Source organism: Astyanax mexicanus, chromosome 21, assembly GCF_023375975.1.
Source record: "Astyanax mexicanus isolate ESR-SI-001 chromosome 21, AstMex3_surface, whole genome shotgun sequence".
Classification (NCBI taxonomy): domain Eukaryota; kingdom Metazoa; phylum Chordata; class Actinopteri; order Characiformes; family Acestrorhamphidae; genus Astyanax; species Astyanax mexicanus.
Window position 1 is genome coordinate 26,396,834 of NC_064428.1, and position 24,830 is coordinate 26,421,663.

The 24,830-nt window shown below is 38.0% G+C and overlaps 1 protein-coding gene across 1 annotated transcript in view; it reads right to left on the minus strand.

The window, feature by feature from the left end:
• Positions 1-24,830, minus strand: part of tubgcp3 (tubulin, gamma complex associated protein 3) — a 40,292-nt gene extending 15,462 nt beyond the window's left edge. The window contains exons 1-13 of the mRNA XM_007253111.4: positions 24,596-24,830; positions 21,803-21,910; positions 21,433-21,500; positions 20,833-20,910; positions 19,453-19,670; positions 16,551-16,726; positions 14,459-14,571; positions 6,846-6,971; positions 6,625-6,693; positions 4,922-5,054; positions 4,478-4,644; positions 1,575-1,685; positions 199-307 (exon numbers count right to left, since the gene is read on the minus strand). Coding sequence (XP_007253173.3) covers positions 199-307; positions 1,575-1,685; positions 4,478-4,644; positions 4,922-5,054; positions 6,625-6,693; positions 6,846-6,971; positions 14,459-14,571; positions 16,551-16,726; positions 19,453-19,670; positions 20,833-20,910; positions 21,433-21,500; positions 21,803-21,910; positions 24,596-24,671 — 1,552 coding nt within the window. The 5' untranslated portion in view covers positions 24,672-24,830. The remainder of the gene's footprint in view (positions 1-198; positions 308-1,574; positions 1,686-4,477; positions 4,645-4,921; positions 5,055-6,624; positions 6,694-6,845; positions 6,972-14,458; positions 14,572-16,550; positions 16,727-19,452; positions 19,671-20,832; positions 20,911-21,432; positions 21,501-21,802; positions 21,911-24,595) is intronic.

Consider the following 24,830-nt stretch of genomic DNA (forward strand, 5'->3'; position numbering starts at 1 on the left):
GGCGTCAATACGGCCGCTAAAACTGCACATTCACAGTCCAAAACACCACTCTCCCCCACAAACAGATCAATTCCTCTCTCCTCCTCCCTCCTCTTGTTATTTTCCCCTGTTAGAATCGCGGCAGCGGCTGGCTGCGTTGGTAAAAGAGAAAAGCGCGGCTATTCTGAGACATTAGCAGGACAGTTTTAGGAGGCTTACCGTCTTTGGGTGAATCGGTGGATTTGGAAGCGGGCAGGATTTTACCGGGCGGCGTCCTGTCGTGGCACACCTGATGCAGGAAGTTGATGGATTTGCCAATGAGCAGGACCTATGGAAGACATTGGACGGGCTAGTGTTAGGGATAGAGTATTTATTTATTTATTTATTTATTTTTTAACTAATTAATAAAGTTGTGTATATAATCATTTGGTGTATTCACTAACATAAAACAAGCAAAACAATATTATTTGGTGCATTAATATACAAAATATAATGTTATTTCTCTAAAACAAATAATACATAATAGCTTTGTATGCACATTTTATAATAAAACAAGTTTGGACACAAAATTCTGTAGCTTTTTATTATTTAACCCCTTAACACTCACACATTTTTGTCCTTTTTCTACCTGATATTACACACCTATATGTTGAGGATTCGAAAAAATGGGAAGAAAATATGCAACTGTCAAAATATAAATGGTTAAAAATCATAGAATTGGCACGTTCCCCAACTTTTAATGAACATTTTAAAATCGATATTTTGCTGAATACAAGTCAAACATTTTGTTTCCTTTAAGCCTTTTCTTTTGTCACTGTTGTCTAGGTTTTATGGCTGTTGTTAAATCTGCAGTATTTAGGGTTGATTCCTTGTACTGTTTTAGAATTAATAAGGGGAGTAGAGAGTGAACAGGCAGCTTCTCCAAGTGTCCTGTTTGGAGTCTCCAAAGCCCTCAATGTTTTCTGAACACTTGTAGCCTGTTTACATTTTCTGCATTGAATATTAATACGTCATCCGAATTATAAAAAACAAACAAACAAAAAAAAAACATATGGACTTACTTAGTACACAAAAAAAGTGTTAAACAAATCAGAATTAGTTTTAAATGTTTGATTTATCAAAAAAGACACACCTTGGCTGGATTTTCTTAGTTAGCTTTATGAGGTAGAGTCACCTGGAATGTTCATCTTTTAACTAAACAGCTGTGCTGAACTCATCAAGAGTTAATTACCTAAACTTCTTGTCTCTTAATGTGTTTGAGAGCATCAGTTGTAAAGTTGTGAAGAGGAAGAGTTGGTATACAGTGGTATACAATTGCCCTATTTGACTAATGTTCTAATCCATATTATGTTAAGAACTACCCAACTATATAAAGAAAAAAAATGACCTTAAAAACTGGAAGTTAGTCTATCCGAAATATGGTATTCATGGTGGTTGCTATGATGTTGATAAGTGATTGATAAGTAATGTATTTGCATAAATCAGATTATTATGATATTATTGATGATGATTATGATTATCTTGATAACGAGTGTAGAAACATTGATATGTTGTACCAATATATGTATTATAAGTTTAGATATTTAGAGCTGTACCTTTCTAGCTTGGTCCATAGTGATGAAGGATGGGATCATAGATTTCCTCAGAGAATATTTATCGTGCCATAACCTGTCCGTCTTTACTGTCGGATCAGACGCAACGAAGAACTGCAGAGAAAGAAAGAGATAGATTAAAGAAATTATTATTATTTGAAATTATTTGAAATGTAAAACTCATAGATGTATTCCACACAAATAGAGTGATCTATTTTAAGCGTTTATTTATTTTTTTGTTGATGATTATGGCTTACAGCCAATGAAAACCTAAAAGTCAGTATCTCAGAAAATTTGTATATTATATAAAACCAATTAGTACTTTTGGCAGTGTGGGCAGTGTGCCAAGTCCTGCTGGAAAATGAAATCTCCAAGTTCTCAGCAGAGGGAAGCATGAAGTGCTGTAAAAGTTTCTGGGAAAACACTGCACTGACTTTAGACTTGATAATAAAACACAGTGAATCAACACCAGCAGACTTTTATGGAGATGCAGATTTCATTTTCCAGCAGGACTTGGCACACTGTCAAAAGTACCAAGTGGTTTTATATAATATTCTTATTTTTTGAGACACTTATTTTTGGGTTTTCATTGGCCGTAAGCCATAATCATCAACAATAAAATAAATAAACTCTTAAAATAAATCACTCTGTGTTTAATACATCTATATAATTATTGAAATTAAGTAACTTTTCAATGATACAAATTTTTTTACATTTTTCTGTAAATTATCAATAATCAATGTTTCCTTCCTGTTTCAAAGACAAACTTGATTAAAAAAGTGCTGTTAAAGTGCAGTAATGAAGTGAGTGAACACTGGCTCCTCCCGGCTGTTTGTTCTTATAGTAAACTTTCACTAAGCAGAACTCCCGGATAACTGAATTTAAACACAGACGATGCTGCAGCGTCCTTGCTACTTCGTAATGGCAAATCAATGCGTGCCATTAATCCACAGGTCAGCTCTACGAGCAGACACGGCCCGCTTGACCTTCCAATAATACTCCACGGCCTACGAGAATTACAGAGCCGGGAGAGGGGCTATCGAACAACCCAAAGGTTCTTCAGGTTATCTTCATTACGGCTGACGTTAAAACGGCCTCTGTAAGAATAACGGCTGCGGGTAAAACTGAAAGCTTGTTAACTTCTCGGCCCCGGCAGACTGCACCATCAGCAGCTCCACTACAGACAAACCCTCCAATCATACCCCCTACATTAATGCCCCACTCTACACCATGATGAAGCTCTGATGTAGAGGATGATGTACAACAGACTAGTGTGTGTGTGTGTGTGTGTGTCCTCTGAAAACACACACCCCTAAAAACACACACAAAGTACAGCAGTTTAAGTAATGATTGAGATAACAAACTGCACTTTACTGTTCACTAAATGAGAACACTTGGGAAGAGGGTTAGAAATCAATAAGGAAACAAAAGAGAAAAAAATAGAAGAAAACTAGAAAAGAAAGGAAGATCAGCATTAGAACAAAGCTAATAAAAACAAAAAAAATGGAGAAAATATCCTAGAAAGTAGCAAAGTAATAAATAAAGTAATAATGAAACACAAACAAAACAGAAATAGAAAGAAACAGAAGGTAAGTAAGACAGACATTAAAAATGAAATAGAAACAGAAACAAAGACAGAAAAAAACTGATGAACTAAGTAGAAAAGGGGGAAAAAGCAAAACAGCAAGACAAACAGAAAAACAGTAACTAAGAGAGACAGTAACTAAGAAAGACAGTAAGAAAGAAAGGAAAGAGAAAGGTAAGATAAAAATGAAAGACAGTGAGAGGTAGTAAGAAAAAGGCAAAAAGAAAAATTAAATAAGGAGAGAAAAAGAAAGTGCAAAATAGCAAAAAGAGAATCAGTATAAAAATATAAGAAAAAGGACTAAAACAAAAAAGAAAAAGAGAAAGATAAGAAACAAATGAACAGTGATATGTAGTGAACAAATAAAGAAAGAAAAAGGCAATTAAAAAATAAAGTTAAGTGATAAAGAAAGTACAAAAAAGAGGAAAAAAGAAATTAGAGTAAGAAAGACAATTAAATAAAAAAATAAAGGAAAGAAAAAGATAAGAGAAAAATGAAAGACAGTGATAAGTAGTAAAAAAAAAAAGTCAGTAAGAAAAATAAAAAAGACAAGTGAGGAAAAAAATAAAGTACAAAAAAGAGCAAATAGAGAATCAGAGTAAGAAAAGATAAAAATTGATTCAAAGAAGAAAGAAAAACAGAAAAAAAGAGAAAAAAATGAATGAAAGAAAGAACAAACTAACAAAAGAATGAACTGAAACAAAGAAGAGTAAAGCAAACACAGAATGATGGCATAGCTTTAGCAGTTCTCCCTTTTTTATTTTTATTTTTTAAATGTGGTTGCTCTGGTGTTAGTGCTTCGTTGGTAGGAGGTTGTTTGAGTGGATTAGTGTCTTGGTGGTTGATAAGTATTCTGTGGTATTTAAGGTGGTTGCCAATGTATAGATGCATCTCCAGAAAATATGAATATCAATGAAAAGTTACTTTATTTCAGTAACTCAGTTCAAAATGTGAAACAGAGTGATACATTTTAAGCGTTTATTTCTGTTATTGTTGATGATTATGGTTTAGAGCCAATTCAAACCCAAAAATCAGTGTCTCAGAAAATTAGAATATTATATAAGATGCATGAAGTGCTTTAAGATTTTGTGGGAAAACACTGCACTGACTTTAGACTTGATAATAAAACACAGTGGATCAACACCAGCAGATGACATGCCTCTCCAGACCATCACTGATTGGTGGAAACTTCACACTAGACCTCAAGCAGCCTTGACTGTGTGTCTCTCCACTCTTCCTCCAGACTCTGCTCCCTTGATTTACAAATAAAATGTAAAATTTACTGATGATCAGTGATGGTTTGGGGAGAGTGGGTTCTCACCTCATGGTAGGTGTCCTCCAGTTCTCCGTCGTAGATCCAGCGATAAAGGAAGTTGAGGATGGGGTGAGACACCAAACCCAGGATGTGCTGAACTAGCGCCCTCATGTGGGGGTCCCCGGTTTTACCATAGGCATGGACCGCTGAGGCCAACTCCCCACCTTTACGCCCTATAAGAGAGTGACCCAGACAGATAAAGTAAACATGAGAAGAAAAGGGAGCAGCAGGAAGAAAGTACGGTATACAGAAACAAATCAAAATAACTATTTTTCTAGGTTTTAACCATCCTAGAAGATGATGGTCAGGCAAAAGACCTCAACAAATAACCCTACAGTAACTCTTCACTCTAATAGGCTAGCAGTCTCTCCCAGCTTTCACTCCGTTTTAGCAGCATCAGCAGTCTCAGTGACGTATGGGTTTAACAGCAGGAAGGGTCGGGCTGCTGACCTTGGCAGTAATCCACCAGAGCTGCGAGGGTCTTGAGTCGAATTTTAGGGTCGTATGTCCACACAAGAAGCCTTCTTAGTGTGAGAGTGCTGTCCACCCCCACGTTCACCCCTTGGTCATCTTCTACCTGCAACTGAACACATCAATCAGAAATTCAGAGACTCAGTATAGAGGTTATGCAACTGCTTACCAGAAAAAAAAATAATTCTCATTAAATCTCTTGCACACTAATCCAGCTCTATTAGTTTAAAGTACCATATTTTATGGACTATAATGCACACTATCAATGAACATCTATTTTTTGGTCTATTTTCAAACATAAAGGTGCACTGTATTATAAGGCGCATTATAAGAGACAATAGTAAGGAAGAAGGGTGTCGCACAGTGATCTACAAATCCTTCTCTCCTTGAAAACTGTTCATTTGGGTGAGAAAAGTAATTCAGTTTATCTACAGCAAGTTTAGATTTCCAATATTTTCAACAGTGCAGTTAGCAGCAGTAAATGCCACCTGACAGAGCTACACTGAGGAACCCTGAGTGTTCCGGTAAGCCAAGGCGCTATCAGCTAGCGGTTCATCCCTCATACCTTGTTTTAACACATTAAACATGCAGACTACAGTTCAAAATATACTCATGTCTGGACGAGGACGAGATAGTGCTTAGCGTGATAAGCGGCAAATGCTAATACTGCTCCAGCCCCAGTGATGGAGAAACTTTACTAAAACTTCTGTATAATGCTATATTTCAGGAGTTGCTTTACTGCTTCTTAATACCTGACTGTTAAAATTCATACATAAGGCGCACTGTAAATTTTGTGAAAATTAAAGGATTTCAAGTGCACCTTATAATCCGAAAAATATGTTACACAAAATATGCTGGCTATGCGGTCAGTAATTCAAGAAAAAAGTTCCCTGGATTCATTACTACACTAATCAATACTTGTCTGGGCCTGTAAATGGTCAACATGTTCAAAAAACAAACAAAAAATATATATATATTATAAGTACAGACTATAAGGTGCACATAAAATCCTTTAATTTTCCCAAAAATGATCAGTGTGCCTTATAATCCGCTGCACCTGTATGAAATCTATCAGTCCGGTATTGAGGAGGAGTAAAGCCACTCTGCTGAAGTACAGCGTTATAAGGGTGAGTTTCAGTGAAGTTTTTCCAGCACTAAGGCTGGGTGCAGCAGCATTAGCATTAGCTGCTAACCACAGCACTAGTTCTATCGCCGTTCAGAAGTGAGTTTATCAGATTGTAGTTTGCACGTTTATCGTGTTAAAACAAGCTACGTGGGACGACCATTAGCTGATAGCGGCCTGGTTTTATCGGAGCACTCAGGGTTCCTCAGTGTGGCGACATCCTTAATCACTTCTATGTATTATAATCTGGTGCACCTTCTATATGAACATGGACCAGAAAATAGACGTTCATTGACTGTGCGCCTTATAATCCAGTGCGAATTATAGTGCGAAAAATACTGTAACAAGACTTCTAATGGGTAATGGTATGCTGACTTTAATAGGGACAACGCTGTCTTAATTATTTATTTGCCCAATTTTGTAGACTTCTTGCAAGAGCTTACGTGTCACTGTAACAAGAGTTGTATTTAGATGAAATCCTGTAATATTACTCTACCACATTAATCTCTAAGCTTGTCAACAAATGCATGTGTAAAGCTGTTCAAGCCTTCTCTCCTACCTGTGCGTGCAGTACTGATAACAGTCTGTAATACTCCTTCAGCTCCTGGTGCAGCGATGCACAAAAACTCTATATAAGAAAGAGAGAGACAGACAGAGTTACATTTTATTCATGTCTTAACGTCCAGAAAATATAAAAATACATGCCAGAAATACAGGTCATATATGTTTACCTCTCTCTATGTAATAATGAACAAAAAACAACTGCAATATCACTCGTACCTGCCCGACCAATCCAAAGGCTCGATCCAGACTGCGGGAGTCCGTGTACTTTCTGACTTTATTGTGAAGCCAGCCGAGCTCCGCCAACCGGCTACTGGTGTCTCGCAAAGACTTGCACAACGGAACCTACAGAACACAACACAACAACACACAATACATCACAAACTCACGTCAGCAGTTCATTAACAACTCTATTATACAGTGCCATAATATTCTAAACATCACATTTATTAAAGATTTGCAAACAATTAATAATAATACCAACAATCAATCTAAAGATGTACTGACCAGTTTTTCTACTAGATTTCTTTCAAGTTGGGTCATTTGTGACATTGATTGTTTATACATGCTCATATGTACAGTATATACACAGTAGGTATAGTCCTGGTTTTCTTCTAATAATGAAATAATTGGCAACACATGCTAATATATTATTCCACTATTATATAACTGATATATTACTATTATTACTCTTACTTTTATACATTATATAACTTTGTTTGCCAGTAACAAATAAGTGTATCCACTTCACAGTTTCTAGTGTAGTAAGAATTACGCTACCTGCATTTCCAAATATCTCGAAAAGAACAATCCTACATTTTAGCGAAGTGACTACTTTGCACCTGTCCATTACAAAAAACATTAACTAAAATGTACCACAAATTATGTATGATGCTGTATGATGTTTAGAGAAATTACAAAGATTGTTCATTACCTTAATACCTAAATAAAGCACTAAAATTACTTCTGAATTTTGGGCCGTTTTTGTGTATTTAAGAAAGAAAATTAGAAATTAAGGAAAGAGCAGGGAGAGCATTTTTATAAATACAAAAATAAGTAACTCAATTGTTAGAAATTATGCAGTACTGAATCTTGGTTAGAACTGATGCAGTACTGAAACTCGGTTAGAACTGATGTAGTGTGGAATAGAGGTTATACTGGATGCAGTAATACATCTAGGTTAGAACTGATGTAGTACTGAATCTAGGTTCAAACTGATGCATTGTGTAACCTAGGCTGGAAACAATGCACTGCTTATTCAAGGAAAGAACTGAGGCAATAATGAATTTAGGTTAATACTGATGCAGTACTGAATCCAAGTCAGAACTGATGCAGTACTAAATTTAGGTTAGAACTGATGCAGTACTGAATCCAGGTTAGAACTGATGCAGTACTGAATCCAGGTTAGAACTGATTGTGTACTAAATTTAGGTTAGAACTGATGAAGTACTAAATCCAGATTAGAACTGATGCAGTACTAAATCCAGATTAGAACTGATGCAGTACTAAATCCAGATTAGAACTGATGCAGTACTGAATCTCTGTTAGAATTGAACCTGTATTAAATTTAGGTTAGAACTGATGTAGAGATGGGACCGATCCGATACAATATCGGTATCGGGGCCGATATTGACGTAATCCGACGAATCGGATATCGGGCGGGCGCTGCCGATCCACTTACCGATCCATATTCCAGTCCAAAGCTTGAGCTGAACAATAAACCCGCCATAACGTTGACACAAAACGCATCCCTGATCAGGATTCCAGTTTAACAGTTTACCCTGAACCCCCAGCAGCTTCAGTCTGCGGCTGACTGAGTAACTTTAGCTGTTTATCTACAAAAAAAGTCCATAATCTGGAGAGTTTTCACTTTGGAAACGCTGTACAGCAGAACGGTACACGTAAAGTCAGCGTCTGAGAGGTAAACAGAGTAACACCAGCAGTCTGTTAGCCTAGCTAGCATTAGCACTGAACTGACAGCAGCTGCATTCCGGTGTTGTGAAGGTATGAACTACAGACTGGAGTAAACTATATTCATAATCCACATATCCTATAAAACCACAGCATCTACAAACACTAACCAGCACAAACACACCCATCTGTTATTAAAAAACAGTCATTAATTTAGTTCGGAAATACAGTTAGCATCGCCAGTTAGCCGTTAGCCATCTCCATTAAGATCTGCAGTCTGTTAGCCTAGCTAGCAAAATCATTCCGGCATTGTGAATGTAATAAATAACTATCTTAAGTGAACTCCAGCCATAATCCACATCTGATATCAAACCACAGATCCTACCAACCCTAACCAGCACTAAGAAATCAATCTGTTATTAAAAAACAGTGATTAATTTAGCTCGGAAATACAGTTAGCATCGCCAGTTAGCCGTTAGCTATTGCAGCTAATCCTCTATGCTACCTGTCAAAATAAAAGTCTCCTGCACAACCGTTGCAAAAAATGCCCTGAATTTAATATTTAACGTATTTAATATTTTACTTTTTTATATTTAATAAAAATTCAAACATTTTATTTGAAAGGAAACTATTGTGTAATTGCATATGAAGTGTGTCAAATAAATGACTTTTGAATGCATTTACATTAAATGCACCTGTGGATACTCTTAAAAGGGCTGTGTGGTCTGTTTCAGCCTCATTATTTAACCTTAATCATAGTACTACTAATAAACTAAAAGTATCGGTATTTGTATCGGTATCGGCAATCTTATATCAGTTTTATATCGGTATCGGATCGGAGCTGAAAAAAGTGTATCGTCCCATCACTAAACTGATGTAGTACTGAATCTGGGTTAAAAATGATGAAGTACTAAATCTGGGTTAAAATTTATGCAGTGCGTAGTCAAAGCTAGAATTGTTACATTACTGAATCAGGGTTAGAACTGAACCAGTACTGAATTTAGGTTAGAAATGATGCAGAACTTAAATCTAGGTTAGAAGTAAACCAGTACTAAATCTAGGTTTAAACTGATGCAGTACTGAATCTGGGTTACAACTGATGCAGTGCATAATCAAGGTTAGAACTGAAGCAGTACTAAATCTATTTAAGGAATCTACCTCAGATGAAATTAAGTAATAAATTTAGTTTCAGGAAACCCAGGTTATAAATGATGCAGTACTGAATGTGGATATAAACAACATTTTTCTAATTGTGAATGTTAAGATCTCTCAGTCTCTCCATTTTTCTAAACAGATTTTCAAAGGCTTTGAAATGCTATTATACGTCCCTGTTCAAATGTTTACCACATAAGCAGAAAAGCTGGAGATTATATAATAACTACAGTTACAGTAAGTCAGGCGGGTGCCATCTGCTTTACTGTCCTTGCTGCTCGTGCGAGTGCAATTGTGTGTATGTGTGTAAGGGTGAGAGAGTAAAAGAGGAAATCAACTGAAAAATTCTCCACATTTCTCTCTCAGGCCTGTGGCTATAGGCTGCAGCTGGTCTAAAAGAGCAGATTTATCTCATATAATAGACTGGCTTTTCTTCTGCCCTCCATCATTTTATCATTTCTAATGCTGCATTAGTTCTTTTCACTTCTCCTCTCCACTCAAACGTTGAGAGGTCTTTAAGCGCTTAAAAACGCTCTTAAAAAGGGTCATTCGTTCTGCAGGGGCATTCACTTAGAAAGATACCTTAAGGGAGAGAATGCGGTCAGACGCACAGCGAGAGAGAGAGAGAGAGTGAACCAGAGACACTGCATTACTGAGAGAGAGTTTAATTAGAGATGGTCAATTTCTCTCTAACCGAATGTTATTTTTCGGGTGAGTAAACTCACATTTCCTACCCCAAACGCTACCAGATGAAAGCCTGAAGCAGTTAATGCTAATTAGATGGTGGAAACGTGAGGGAATTGCTGAATGGGTTGTAATTGACAAAACTGACGCAGTACTGCGACTAGTTTCAGGCTATTTAGATTAGAACTGACAGTACTGAATCTACTTTTGAGGTAGTTTAAATCTATGCAGCATTCTGATTCAGTACTGGATCTCATTAGTATCTGATGTTGTAGTGAATGTAGTTTAAAGCTCGAAAGGATTTAGTACAAACTCTAGTTTGGAGGAATCTAGTTTACAGTACTGGATCTAGGTTAGATTTGGTATGATATAAAATCTAGTTAATAGAGGCAGTAAGGAATCTAGTTTAGGGAAATCTAGGTTAGAACTGACAGTACTGAAGCAAGTTTCTAGGTCAGGACTAATGCCATTCTCAATCTAGTTCAATGAAAGCAGTACAGAATCTAGCTTAAAGGAAGCAGTGCTAAATCTAGCTTTAGGAAATCTAGTTTAAAACTGATGCAGTACTGAATCTAGGTTAAGGGAAGCAGAGCTGAATCAAGTTTAAGAGAAGTAGAGCTGAATCTAGTTTATGGGAAGAAGCACAGAATCTAGTTTTATGAAATATAGTTTAAGTTCAGCAGTACTGAACCCATTTTTGTAATCTACATTAGAACTAATGGAATACTGAATCTAGTTCAAGGGAGGTAGTACTGATTCTAGTTTAAGGAAATCTAGGTTTGAACTGATGCAGTACTAAATCTAGTTTAAGAGAAGCAGTACTGAATCAAACTTTAGAAAATCTAGGGTAGAATTGACTTAGTACTAAATCTAATTTTAGGGAACCTGTGCTGGAACTAGTTACAGGAAATCTAGGGTAGAATCGATGCAGTACTGAAATTAGTTTAAGGGAAGCAGTACCTAATCTAGCTTTAGGTAATGTGAAGTAGAATTGACTTAGTACTGAATCTAGTTTTAGGGAACCTGTGCTGGAACTATTTAGAGGAAATCTAGGTTAGATTGAAGGCAGTACTGAATCTAGTTTTTGTTTTAGTATTGGGACACATACACATTACACCCTTAGCAGTAAGGATTTAGGATAATAGTTTCAAAGTAAATATTTCTTTATTTTAGATTTTATGCTTATGGTGATTTATGCTAGGATTTGTTTCTCACAAATTCACAATATACTTTGCTTACAGTAATGCAATATATTGAATAGTCTCAACTGTATCAGGAAACATTGTATAGTCATGTTTTTTTTCCTCTAATAGCTCGAATTTAGCTATAATACAAAATGCAGCAGGTCTACTGCTGAGTAAATGTCGTGTGTGTGCTGTTTGAGCGTGTGTGGGTGTTTGAGCGAGTGTGTCTGTGTGTGTGTGTGCGAGAGATTAGCACTAGGGCACCGCTGGGAGCCCTGTTAAAAAATTCATTCATCCAGGAGAGCAAAGATCTACGGTGAGGGTTGACCTTCACTGTGGCTCCTGGCTCAGGTTTCCAGTGTATTGTGAGAAGTGTGAGCGCAGATTAACCAATGTTTCTACTGATGCTTTATTATTTTTAGTAGTGTGTAATGTTGCTACAGAACAGAAGCATCTCCAACCCACCTCTATAGACCAAATAGCTGATTCTATATGGCAATGTATAGATTTTTTATCTGTTTGTTTATCAGGTTCATTTTGAGCAAACATTTTAATACTGACTTTTTTTTATAATTAAACTGAATACTGTGATCAGACTTAAGGAACGACAAAAAAAAAAAAAAAGTGATCAAGGTCCAAAATCAAGCCTGAAATGATGGATTTAGAAACTGAGAACGGACCAAATAAGTTCCTGCTGGAGCTCAGAGGACCGTCTCCAGAGAGAAGACCATGCACTCATAGAACAGTCTATTTTTAACCAGGGGCATTATGGGAGAGACAGATGTGTGTGTGTGTGTGTGTATTGCTCCTGTCTCTCCATATCACTACTGACCTCACATCCATCAGTGTGGAAAGTATTTGCTGGTACCTGGATGTTCATTTCTGAAGTTCTGCACACTGCTCAACACTTACACACACAAATTAAAGCAGCAGTCCTCAAAAATGTTTTTCTTTAATTGGAATTGAGCAGTAGTGTTCCTGAGTGAGTAGAGGGCATAATACTATAATAAATGGCGTCAGTGTGCTTCTGCTAACATTCCTGCAAAGCCACTAAAAATAAAGGTCTCTGGTAGGTCCTGGGAACTTTTTCTGGCTAGAACAGCTTCTTAAAAAAGACTGCATCACAATACATGGTTTAGAAGTACTTGATGCTTGATGCAATCACCAATTACATTTCTAAAATGTAAATGTAAAACCACTACAGATGATTCAGAACGCAGCAGCACGTTTGGTCTTCAACCAACCAAAACGGGCACATGTCACTCCGCTGCTCATTGAGCTCCACTGGCTACCGGTTGCTGCTCGCATCAAATTCAAATGTTACAATCGCCTACAAGGTGAGGACAGTACAGGTTCCTTCCTACCTGCACTCGCTCCTGAAGGCTTACGCTACCTCCCGGCCGCTGCGCTCCTCCAATGAACGTCGCCTCGCTTTGCCAAACACTCACACAAAGCAATCCAGACTGTTCTCATACAGAGTTCCCCAATGGTGGAACAAACTACCTTCCACTACCAGATCAGGAGAATCTCTCGCTATCTTTAATAAACTCCTGAAGACAGAGCTCTTCAAAGAGCACTTACTCTCCTAACACCTCTAACTAACTACCTTCCACTACCAGATCAGGAGAATCTCTCGCTATCTTTAAGAAACTCCTGAAGACAGAGCTCTTCAATGAACACTTACTCTCCTAACACCTCTAACAAACTAACTAATTCTAACCTCATCTCCTTCTTCCTCTTCTCTACTCCTCTATCCCATTATTTCCCTCTGACCTCCTTAAGGCCCTATCTATAGATGCTTTATTTTTAACTTCTATTATTTTTGTACTTAACCTCTTCTATTATTTGCACTTCAATATTGTAAGTCGCTTTGGACAAAAGCGTCTGCCAAATGTAATGTATTGTAAAAACTCTGTACTGCTACACACACAGTACTAGAACTTTTTAAAACGGGTATGCACTACACAACCCCTACCTGCACTACTGCTTATACTCGCACTGTCATACACACTTTTAACTCCCCAAGAACTGTGAACTTTAAGAACTTTACGCACCCATTCACTTTACCAGCATTAAGCTATTATTATACTATTTGCACTACTGTTATACAGGTTCTGTTTATACTTGTACTGTCATCTAGGGGTGTTTCATATCATGTTGTACGCGATAATAACGTCAACATTTTTTTAATTTTTGAATATCGTGAACGATATTAAACCCTCAAATATCGTGCCCTATCACCCACCCCTAATTTATCACATCAGGGTACTATTTTTTTGTTGTTGCTGTTTTTAGGAAAAGAAGAATTCACACTGTTCTCATTTCCTATTAAAAATCTACTAGAGACAGATTATATTAGTCCAGTATCATTAAGATGACTACAGCACTGGATATATGGAGATATATGGAGTGTATTATTTGTATTTTGCAGTAGTGTATTCTTGAAAAAACAAAATCAGTGTTTTGTCACATCGTCAAGAATATCGTTATCGCAAAAACACCATGAAATATCGTGATATTATTTTAGGGCCATATCGCCCACCCCTAATGTCATCCCATCTTAATCACCCCCCATCACTTTGCACTATTGTCTTCTGTCTTACGCATGTCTACTGTGTCCTTGTTGTATTGTACATATAGTGCCTCCCATTCTTTTATATTACATATCTATTTTCTGTACTTGCTGTAATTTTTGGGAAGGAGAGTAACGTAATTTCAGTTCTCTGTATGTCCTGTAAATATGCAGTATTAACAATAAAACTACTTGACTCAACTTGACTAAGTAAAACATAGGTTTATGAGATTAACATTTACATTTTGCACAGCAACATTGGAAATGGGCTGTTAAAAGACAGTCTGGTCGTTGGTCAGTTTGAGCGTGCGCTAAAAATAAAATATTACCTTTGAGTCGATTTTGTAGCAGTTCTCCGGACTGCACATCTTAATGAATTTGCCGTCGATCCCCTGGAAGACGTAGAGGATGTCTCGCACCAGAGCAGCCTCGCTGATTTCAGCTAAAGGAGAAAGAGCGTGAAAAAGAGCGAGAGAGAGCGAGAGAGAGGGAGAGAAATGAGAAATGAGTGCGAGATCGAGACATAAGTTATAAAGTTGCAAAGGTCACGGCCATACATCTGTCCTGCTGTAGTCGGGGGAGCACGGCCCCCTGAGGCTGACTGGATTTTCAACTTTTCTGCATGTCAGAAAGACATGAGGCACTGAAATCAGAACTAGAACACACTGTTCCTCCATACAGATTCCTAATAAATCCAGTACTGAGTTTACAAACACTGCAGGTTTACAGAGACACAGCTGATGAACTGCTCTGCCAGTACAGGCACATTCAGAATGCAAATGAGCTGAACAACAAATTCCATTTCATAAACAATTGCACACAGACAAAGGCCCCATCCGTGTTCATATCCATGAGCTTTTGGGAGTGGCTCGTTTTACAGCTCTGATTTGGAGGAGATTGAATTTTCTTTTTAATGAAGAGACAGCAGTGCATTAGGTTAATAGTATGTCTATTCCAGAGGTTCTGCTTTGGGTTTAAAATATTATATTTAAAATCTTGTATTTAATTGTAAAATTAAGCAATTTGGTTCCTTTCAGACAGTACCAGTCGAAAGATTGGACACATTCTAAAATAACGACAAAACACTGAGTTTAAGATGCTCTGCATTGTAGATTAATACTAAATTTATCCACACTATAACGAAAAAGAAAATACTCATATGAATTCAGTTAAAAACAAAAAAAAAGGAAAAATAAAAATGTTGAATCAGAATATGTTTTATATTTTACATTCTTCAAAGTATCTTTCAGCTGTGCTGAACTTGTCAATTTTAGTTAATTATTTGCATTTCTTGTCATCTTAATGTGTTTGAGAGCATCAGTTGTAAAGTTGTGAAGAGATAAAATTGGTATACAGTGAATAGCCCTATTTAAGTAATGTAATCCATATTATGACAAGAACTATTCAACTAAGTAAAGAAAAAAAATCGCTTTAAGAAATGAAGGTCAGTCATTACTGGAAAAAAAAAAAAAAAGTACTTTGAAAGTATCCTCAAGTGCAGTCAAAGACACTTTGAAACGTCATGATGAAACTGGCTCTCATCAGTGACATCTGGGTTGCACCAGGAAAGGAAAAGATGGCTCAGAAGTTATACCAAGAAATGCACTGCTTTATAGATCAGCCGCTACCACTCCTATTTATCACTGAAATTACAATAAGCCACAGTTAGGAGTAATTTCTCTATTTCTTTTTTTTTTTTTCTAAAAATATGACTTTTTTTTTTTGTCAAAGCCAAAAACAATCCATTTTCAATAACATTCATCCCTGAAAATACTTTTACCCTGCATAAGAAGTATGTTCCTCCTGTCTGATTCAAGCTTCCACTTTCCGTTAATCAGGCAGCATTAATAGAAGTGTAAGAGATCGAGGAACCCTTTTGGTTTCTATTTGATTTGTAGGATCTCTGTTCCAGGCACTCACACAGTCTATGATTCATCCTATCACATATTGCTGTAAAAGAAAGTGTTAGGCTTCCCTTTTATATTATGTTATATTATATTGTTCTCTTTGAGCTTACAGCAGTAAAGGGAATTTAAAAAGAGGATATAGTGCAGATTAGCATTACTAAGACTGTATAAATACACTCATCGGTGTAAATAAAATTAATAATAATACTAAAATTCAGAACATAGAGGGAATCAACTGTCAAAAATGAAACTTGGAGAGGTGGGGATTAGTTGTCTCAGACTGGCATTGAGTGACTCATTGTGGCAGTGGGTAATTTTTCTTTTTTATAGTGTGAAAAAAGTGCTACATTAATTAGTGATATTCAAGCACGGTGGATGCAATTATTTTAGATGAAAGTCAATCAGTTGTTCACAGTGTGAATTACAGGAAAAAAAGCACACACACACACACTGTAGTCTATACTGAGCTAATAATTCTCATATGATAGGTTATCTGCTACAGTAAGGCACTCACCGCTGCCGTCGCCGTCCCGTCTCAGTCTCTGAAGGGGTCTGGCTGCGGGGACAGAGGCAGGCCCTGCGGGGGGGCGTGAGGTAGGAGGACTGGGACCGGACGGAGAGCCGGAGACCGGGAGAGCCCAGGCCAGACGAGAGCCTCTGGAGGGGTCAGCTATGGGTTGAGCACCAGGGCTAATAAAACAAAATACAGACAAAAACTAGCATTAAAACATGGCATCTACAAAACTAATTAAAAATCAACACACAGAGCCAATTTATTGTATTACTTTTGGGTATTAAGAATGATTAGAACAGAACTACTTTCATTATTGTAGTAGTTATACATATTATAAATAGCAATACTAATAGCAGTAGTAGTAAAACTAGAAGTATAATTAGACAAGTAGTAGTAGCAGTATTAGCAGCGCTTAGTGCGTTTAGCAGCTAATGCTAATGCTGTTCCAGCAGTGCTAGCCGTGGTCAGCAGCAGGGTACAGGCCGTTACACTTACCTCTGAAAAGAGTGAAAGAGCTAGCACCTAGCGTGGTTAGCGGCTAATGCTTATACACTTACCTCTGAAAAGAGTGAAAGAGCTAGCACCTAGCGTGGTTAGCGGCTAATGCTTATACTGCTCCAGTCTTAGTGCTGGAGAAATAAAACTGAAACTCGTCAAACATAAGACGCACTGGATTCTAAAGCACACTGACGATTTTGGGGAAATCTACAGGATTTTAAGCGCACCGTAAAGTGCGAAACATTCCATTAGTATAAGTAGAATTAGTACTTTTAGTAGTAATAATATTAATGCAGTATAGTTATAGTTATTAAATGCTAGCATCCACTTCTTATATGCTACATGCACTCAACCAGATGTGAGCAAAACTTTGAGGGTGCAGTATAATAAAGACAATATAAAACTGTAGACTGTTCAATATACAACATGTAAAAAGGTAAAAAAAGAAGTGGGGGAACCTTTCGGCCTCCATTAAACAGTGTCTGGAAAGACATCCTAATAGTTTTTTTAAGCCATTAATAACAAAGCAAAAGAAGATTGAAGTCCTGCCCTTAATTTACCAAGACAATTAAAATGTACTTTGTTTAAAGAAAGCCTGCATTTGAAAACCTCTAAAGAACATTAAAAACAGCTAGAAAAAAAGCAATATTCCTCTTTTACTAAGAACAAACAATGAAAACACCACTCTCCTGTAACGCCATGACATTATGATTCCATTAGCAAAGCTCAGGAGAACACACTAATTACCTTCTAATGGTGCATTTTAACCAGTAAAGAATGACACTGAAGAACAGTGATGCTTACGGCCCGACAGATTTACTATTTAAAGAAAAAAATAAATCAGGCCCTCAGAACATATAGCAGTGCTTGAAATAGCCAGAGACCTTGTGCTTGATGGAGGTGGTGTTAATAATTCAGTGCTTACAGTGCAATTAAAAGCCAGGCCACAAATAAGTCAGACACAACACAAACACGTCACGGGCAGAGGAGATATGGCCCATGTGAAGAAGAGCCCAGAAGAGTAAGAGGTTCGCAGGCTTTCAACTCAACGCAAATCATATCCTTTAAATACTAAATGATTAGCATTTTGATACTGTGCAACATGTTTATTGTGCATGCCCTGACCTGTGGCTATGGCTATGACCTGTGGCATCTTTAGTGGCGTTTTGTTTTATCTCTATATATCCTTTGGGTTTTAAAAATCAAGCTGCTGATGCCACTGGTTCCCAAGCTTGAGCTAGGATTGGGAGATATTGGAGGAAATAAAAAATCTTTAAATATTCTTAGAACACTGTATTTTTCCACTATAAGGTGCAACTAAAATCCTTTCATTTTCCCAAAAACTGTCAGTGCACCTTATGTATGAATTATATCAGTCAGGTATTAAGGAGCAGTAAATTCACTCTGCTCCGCTAAAGTACAGCGTTATACAGGTGTTTTAGTGAATTTTCTCCAGCACCAAGTCCGGAGCAGCAGCGCTAGCTCTTTCCCCATTCAGAGATCAGTATATTGGAATGTAGTCTGTGTTTTTATCGTGTTAAAAGCAGCTACATGGGAAAACCGCTAGCTCATAGCTCCCTGGTTTACTGGAACACTCAGGGTTCCTCTGTGTAGCACTACGAGTGGCATTTACTAGCGCTAAGTGCTGCTAACCGTGTCTACCGCTGCTGCTAACCGCGTCTAGCGCTGCTGCTAACCCTGTCTAGCTCTGCTGCTAACCGTGTCTAGTGCTAAGCGCTGCTAACCGTGCCTAGCGCTGCTGCTAACCGTGTCTAGAGCTGCTGCTGTTGCTACCTGTCTCCCCCCAGCCAATTTTACAGCTCTAAAACTTAAAGGACAAAATGTTTTCAGAGATACAGCCTTAGTTAAAGATATAGCACTGAGTGGTATGGAAAAGTTAACCCTTAAACTTAACCCCTAAACCTTTAAATATCACTATGTGCTCTCTTAAGCCAATCAACACAGTTATAGGCTGTCTCACCAGAGGATCAGAGACCAAAAAACTCAGTCTAACAATATATGGAAGCAAAAAACGAAGGTAGGCCTTTATCCCCACAGCAAAAACTGTGACCAACGTAACAGACTGAAAATGAAAAACACTGGATGTGTAATTTTTTTTAATGGTTGAGAGCTAGGTTGTCATTATTAGCGGTTCTAAAACTAGTAGGATGTCTAAGGACAATCAGGATTTTCCCCAATGGAACACATGTCCAAAACCTCCCTCAAGAACTGTGAACTATTTTCATATGCCTTGTATGCGTAATTCATTACACATCCTATATAATCCAATCTTAAATACACTTGCTTATGAGGTCTCTGACACAGTTAGAAGAATATCATGACAGCTGCTACTGCTACAATTAGCTATGCGACATTTGTTTGAGGACTGCAGAGACTGGCTTACCCAGTAAGCAGGGACTGAGGACTCGGGCCAGGTCCATTGACTGGATAGACCCCCAAGCTGCCGATGCCGCTGGTGCCCATGCTGGAGGCGTTGTGGGCGGCCAGCACGGAGCGCTCGGGGTAGCTGAGGGACAGGCTCTGCGGGCGGGCATAGTAGAACGGTGTGGAGTGAGCATCACGAGGCAAAGCCTGTGCAAAGACAGTGCCATAGTTCCCCACCTGTGGAAAGGGGGAAAGTTCACCACATGTTGATACATTTCTATGTGTACAGCTGCATACTATGCTAGAATGAATTCATTTGTAAGTGTCTTAAATACAGTATTTTTCACACTATAAGAAGCACTTAAAATCCTTTAATTTTCCCAAAAACTGTCAGCGAAGCCTTATGTATGAGTTTTACCTGTTAGGTTTTTAGGAGCAGTAAAGAGCCACTCTTGTAAAGTACAGCGTTATAAAGGAGTTTCAGTTTAGTTCTCCAGCACCAAGACTCGAGCAGTATAGTATTAGCTGCTAACTGTGCTAAGTGCTAGCTCTTTTGCCTTTCAAAAGTGACTAATATTAGCATGTAGCCTGCTGCTTTCCCCAGTTAGCGCTGCTGGAGCAACATTAGCATTCCCTGCTAAACACTAGCTCTTTTTCCTTTCAGAGGTTTGTATTATCACCCTGTAGCCTGCTGCTAACCCCTGCTGGAGCAGCATTAGCATTAGGTGCTAACCGCACTAGCTCTTTTGCCATTCAGTGGTGAGTATTATTAGCCTGTAGTCTGTGTGTTTACTGTGTTAAAACAAGCTATGTGGGACAAACCGTTATTATAGCTAATATTGCCCTGGATAACTGGAACACTCAGGGTTCCTCAGTGTTGAGATGTCGGAAAGCATTAGCCGCTAATCGTGGCAAGCCTTAGTGGAAATCTAAGCTTACTGTAAATAAATGGAAGCGCTTTACTCACCCAAATATACAGTTTTTAGGAGAGAAATCTGTGTAGATTTACATCCAGCACTCGTTTGGCTCGTTTTTGACTAGTTACAGCTTTGTTTACTTAACTCAGAGGCCAGCTCTGCTGAATTAGAAGGTAAACATGTTCCTTGTTCCTTACTAGTGTTGTATAATGTGCCTTATAATCTGGTGCACCTTATGTATGAAATTGGACGACAAAATAGACATTTATTGTTAGAGCGTCTTATATTTCAGTGCGCCTTATAGTGCAAAAAATATGGAAAAAAATACGAAACATTTAATACGAGTTAGAATACACATATTTAGTGTGTTTGATTGCAATTGACGAGGAACCTGAACTTTTTTGAAATATAGTTAAATATAATAAATATAAAATTAGATTACTTGAATTTAGACATGGCAAAAGCCTATATTTCATTCATACCCGGTTGGACGGCTTCCTGGGGTCCTCACAAAGGCTGAGCAGCAAATACAGGATGGACCACCGGTGTTTCAGCACCCCCTGCTCAAGAGAAAAGGAGAGAGGGTTAAGTTTCACATACAGTTGGAGCTAAAGGTGGGAATCACAGGGCATCTTATGATATAATAGTTCTCCACAAAGCTCACGTTACCTTCCGGCTGCTGCGCTCCTCCAGTGAACGTCGCCTCGCTTTGCCAAACGTTATTCTCACATAGCAATACAGACTGTTCTCATACAGAGTTCCCCAATGGTGGAACAAACTTCCTTCCACTACCAGATCAGGAGCTTCCCTCACTGCTATCTTTAAGAAACTCCTGAAGACAGAGCTCTTCAAAGAGCACCTACTCTCCTAACACCTCTAACACACTAACTACTTCTAACCTCATTTCCTCCTCTATCCCACTATTCACCTTGGCCTCATTTAGATCCTGTCTAAAATGTTTATTTTTTTTCTTTACCTTGAAATTCTGTGTCTTCTATTATTAAACGTACATCATTTCTGTCAAATGTAATGTAATATAACGTAATGTAGAGTAACAAGTTCCTAACGAGTCTGATACTGACCTGGGTCTGGAGTTTCCTATGAAGCTCTGAGAACAAAGCTGCATCTGCCTCTCTCCTCTGCTTTAACACTACAAAAAGAAAACAAACAAAAGGTCAGTCATAAATGCTGTTTTGAACCAGTTCCAGATATATTAAGCACATAATCCATGATCAGACCTGGCCTGGTCGCTCTTTAAACGTTCTCAATAATAATCGGGGCGCCATCCGATTTGACATTTGAGGCTGAGGCGTCTATTGGGCTCTAAATGTCTGAACAAGGCAGGAATGCTTCAAGTGCCTTAAGCGAATTACTGTATACCTTGTGGATTTATTAAAAAACTAAATAAAACAAGAGAAGTTCAGCCATCCCCATTTACACCATAGCACTCACATTCTTTTTTGATCTTCTCAGAGACCAGGAACTCGTCCCGCTCGATGGTCGGGGCGTAATTACTTCCGATGACCCGCACAGCATACTGAAACTGGTACGCCACATCAGCTGGAAAAAAGAAGGTCAGAGAACTCAGTGACGCACGTGTTAAACATCCCAAAGGCACCTTTTTTCTGTCCCCAATAAAAGACAAATCAAACATAAAAAGGTATAAAGCTAGACGCCATGTCAAATAAGCAGACATACTGTAGCTAACGTAATCAATACTGCATCCAATGATGTTAAATTAAGGGCCATATATGGGGTCTATATTTATCCTACAGGCATTTATCTAATCGTTTTTACCTCATTTTCTGAGGAGGGTCATATTACTGAAGAGCTTTCAGAGCAGAAATCTCTTTACTGCTGACATACAATAGTCGATAATGCCAAATGTACTGTCCTGTATGGAAACTGACAACTTGTAATATAATTATGAAACTACCTTGAAAGCAATATGTGCCCAAAAAAACAAGGGAGTAGAAATAGTGAGTGTCCCACTTTTACTGTACCAGTACCAGTCTCTACTCTTCTACAACAGATGGGCCCAGAGCATCCCTTTCTATTGCCAGTGCTTTCCTTAAAAGTTCTCTGGACTGGTAGATGGAGTGCCATCAGTCCTGATTGGTCCACACAGTTCCTGTACTTCACAACTTAGGCTGCTTTCACATTTAACTTGTGTAAAAGCAAGTGTAAAAGGTGCTGCAAATCATGGTGTGGACCTTTAGACCAAAAAAGGTGGTGTTTGTATCAATTGGAACATGAGTTTGGTTAGTTAGTAGATGTTTTAGACTTTGTCAACCATTCAGCAACAGAAGAAGCAAAAGAACTGGTGCTGTGCCAAAATCCTCCGACTCCATCAGAACTGATTACACTGGCAATCACTGTATCTACTGTAACTGTACTTGCAAACAGAGATAAGTGATCTGAGGCTAATCAGTTACATTCATTCTGATGTGGGACGTGCAGGCAGGCGAAGGGACGCTGAATTCTAGCAAAAGGATCTGTAAAGGCATCTCGCCTAATTAAAACATTATACAATCAAATTGTAAAAATAGTAGGTGACGACAACGGTATGCAGCAAAGTTATTTATTTATTTAGTCTAGAACCAAAACAAAGCAGGCCAAATGTATGTACACATAAACCTTGATTCAAATTCTGGTCCAGATTCATACAACTTTTAACCAATAAATTTTCACGATTTTTTTCATGACTTTTCTATGCCTTCAAGACAAATTTTATTATGATCAAACGATTTTTAAAACATCACTGAATGCATAAACAATAAAACCAAAAACAAACTAAAACTATAATCAAATTTGGATTATAGTAGGCCTTAAATTAATCTGACGCACAACCTTTAATAGTAAAATGCATGTCAAATCCTAAGAGCACCATTGTGTAGGTCTAAATTACTTGATTTACCGATGTATTTGTTAGCTCAAAATAGATTTTCTCTGTTCATAAATGGAAACACAAAAATGTGTAGATCAAATTTCCCTGGCTGTTCCAAAAGGTCTGGGTGTTTTTATTTTTCCAAAACTTAACAGCTTAGTTCCTGCAGCTCATGCCTGGCTTTTGAGCATATCTAAATTAGTCTTGCATGCAAATGTTTCAGTACTTCCCAGTGTGCTGAAAATACCTTTACTCTTCAAATCTTCAAATTAATGGTTGGCATTAGATCTGCCATGAACATAATAATATTTTTGAATTGTTATACAATAAATGGACATGCCCTTAATAATATTAGATGATTGTGATATAAAAACAGTGAACAGTATTTTAGTAACGACCAATGCAGAAGGCGCAAAAAAGAGGATATATATTTTCCAATCTAAGATTAATTAACATTTTGTAGTCAGTGGCACTTATATGGTCTTAAAAAGACAATAATATAATTTATTGCAATATATCATCCCCACACACACAAAAAATCATCATGACAGGCCTAAATGGCATTATACTCCATTGCATCCTTTTCAAGTGACACTACTTGTTTTATATACGCCAGAATCTCTAGAGAGGTGATTCTCTGCTCAGGTAAAAAGTTCCTGTAGAACAGGTGACACTTATGAGCATCATATTCTATTGCCAATGCTTTTTAATTAAGATTATACAAGCTGTGGCATCCTGAGATGACTAGATGAGTCACTGATTAGAAGGTGTGTCTGCACTGAGCACTGTATTTTTTTTCTCCATCACTCCATTCAAAGCAATGCATGCATGCATGTCTAAATGGCAGCGTTTGACTCCTCATGTCAGTGTATCTTTACTGCTTCTCTGATTCAATCTGGCAACCTGGGCTAGCTTGGACAAGATAGGTTGCTAACTAACTAGCCAGGATAAGATGCTTGAGATATGGACCACAGCGGGTGAGAAACTAATTAGCTAACTAGAGAGAAAGATAGAAAGATAGCCAATATATGCTTTTAAACATTATAAACTTTTAACTATTACATTTAATATTAAATTTAAACTATTACAGAGACAGTAACCTAGCTAGCTAGTAGAGATTCTCTTCTCAGCTCTGTTCCCAGTTATCATTTGCAGTTTTCTCGTTTTCACAAAACTCTTAAAGCAAGACAGCGATAAACAGCTCATTAATGGTCAAAAATGGTCCAGCTGAAGAAAAACGACCACACACACACATTAAACACGAAGCAGTCGTGTGTTTTCAGACAGCTGTGCGGTGGTAAACGCTGGCTATAGAGGACCTTATTCAGGTTAGCTAGCTTAGCTCCGCTGCTCGTTACCTTCGCTCTTGCCTGTGATCCTGCAGCACAGGCTCTGCAGAAGCACATTGGGCGATTTCTGGTCCAGAGCCGCCATCCTGCCCGTTTTCTGGATGTCAGAGACGAAGCGCAGGGGTCCGGGGGGTCTACCTTAGTCCTGCCCGCTCTCCTTATTCCTCCAGCGGCTCGCCATTTTAACACAACCCGCCGAAAAGGCGGCCTCGGTTAGAAACGGAGCGGGAAAAAAATACACGGC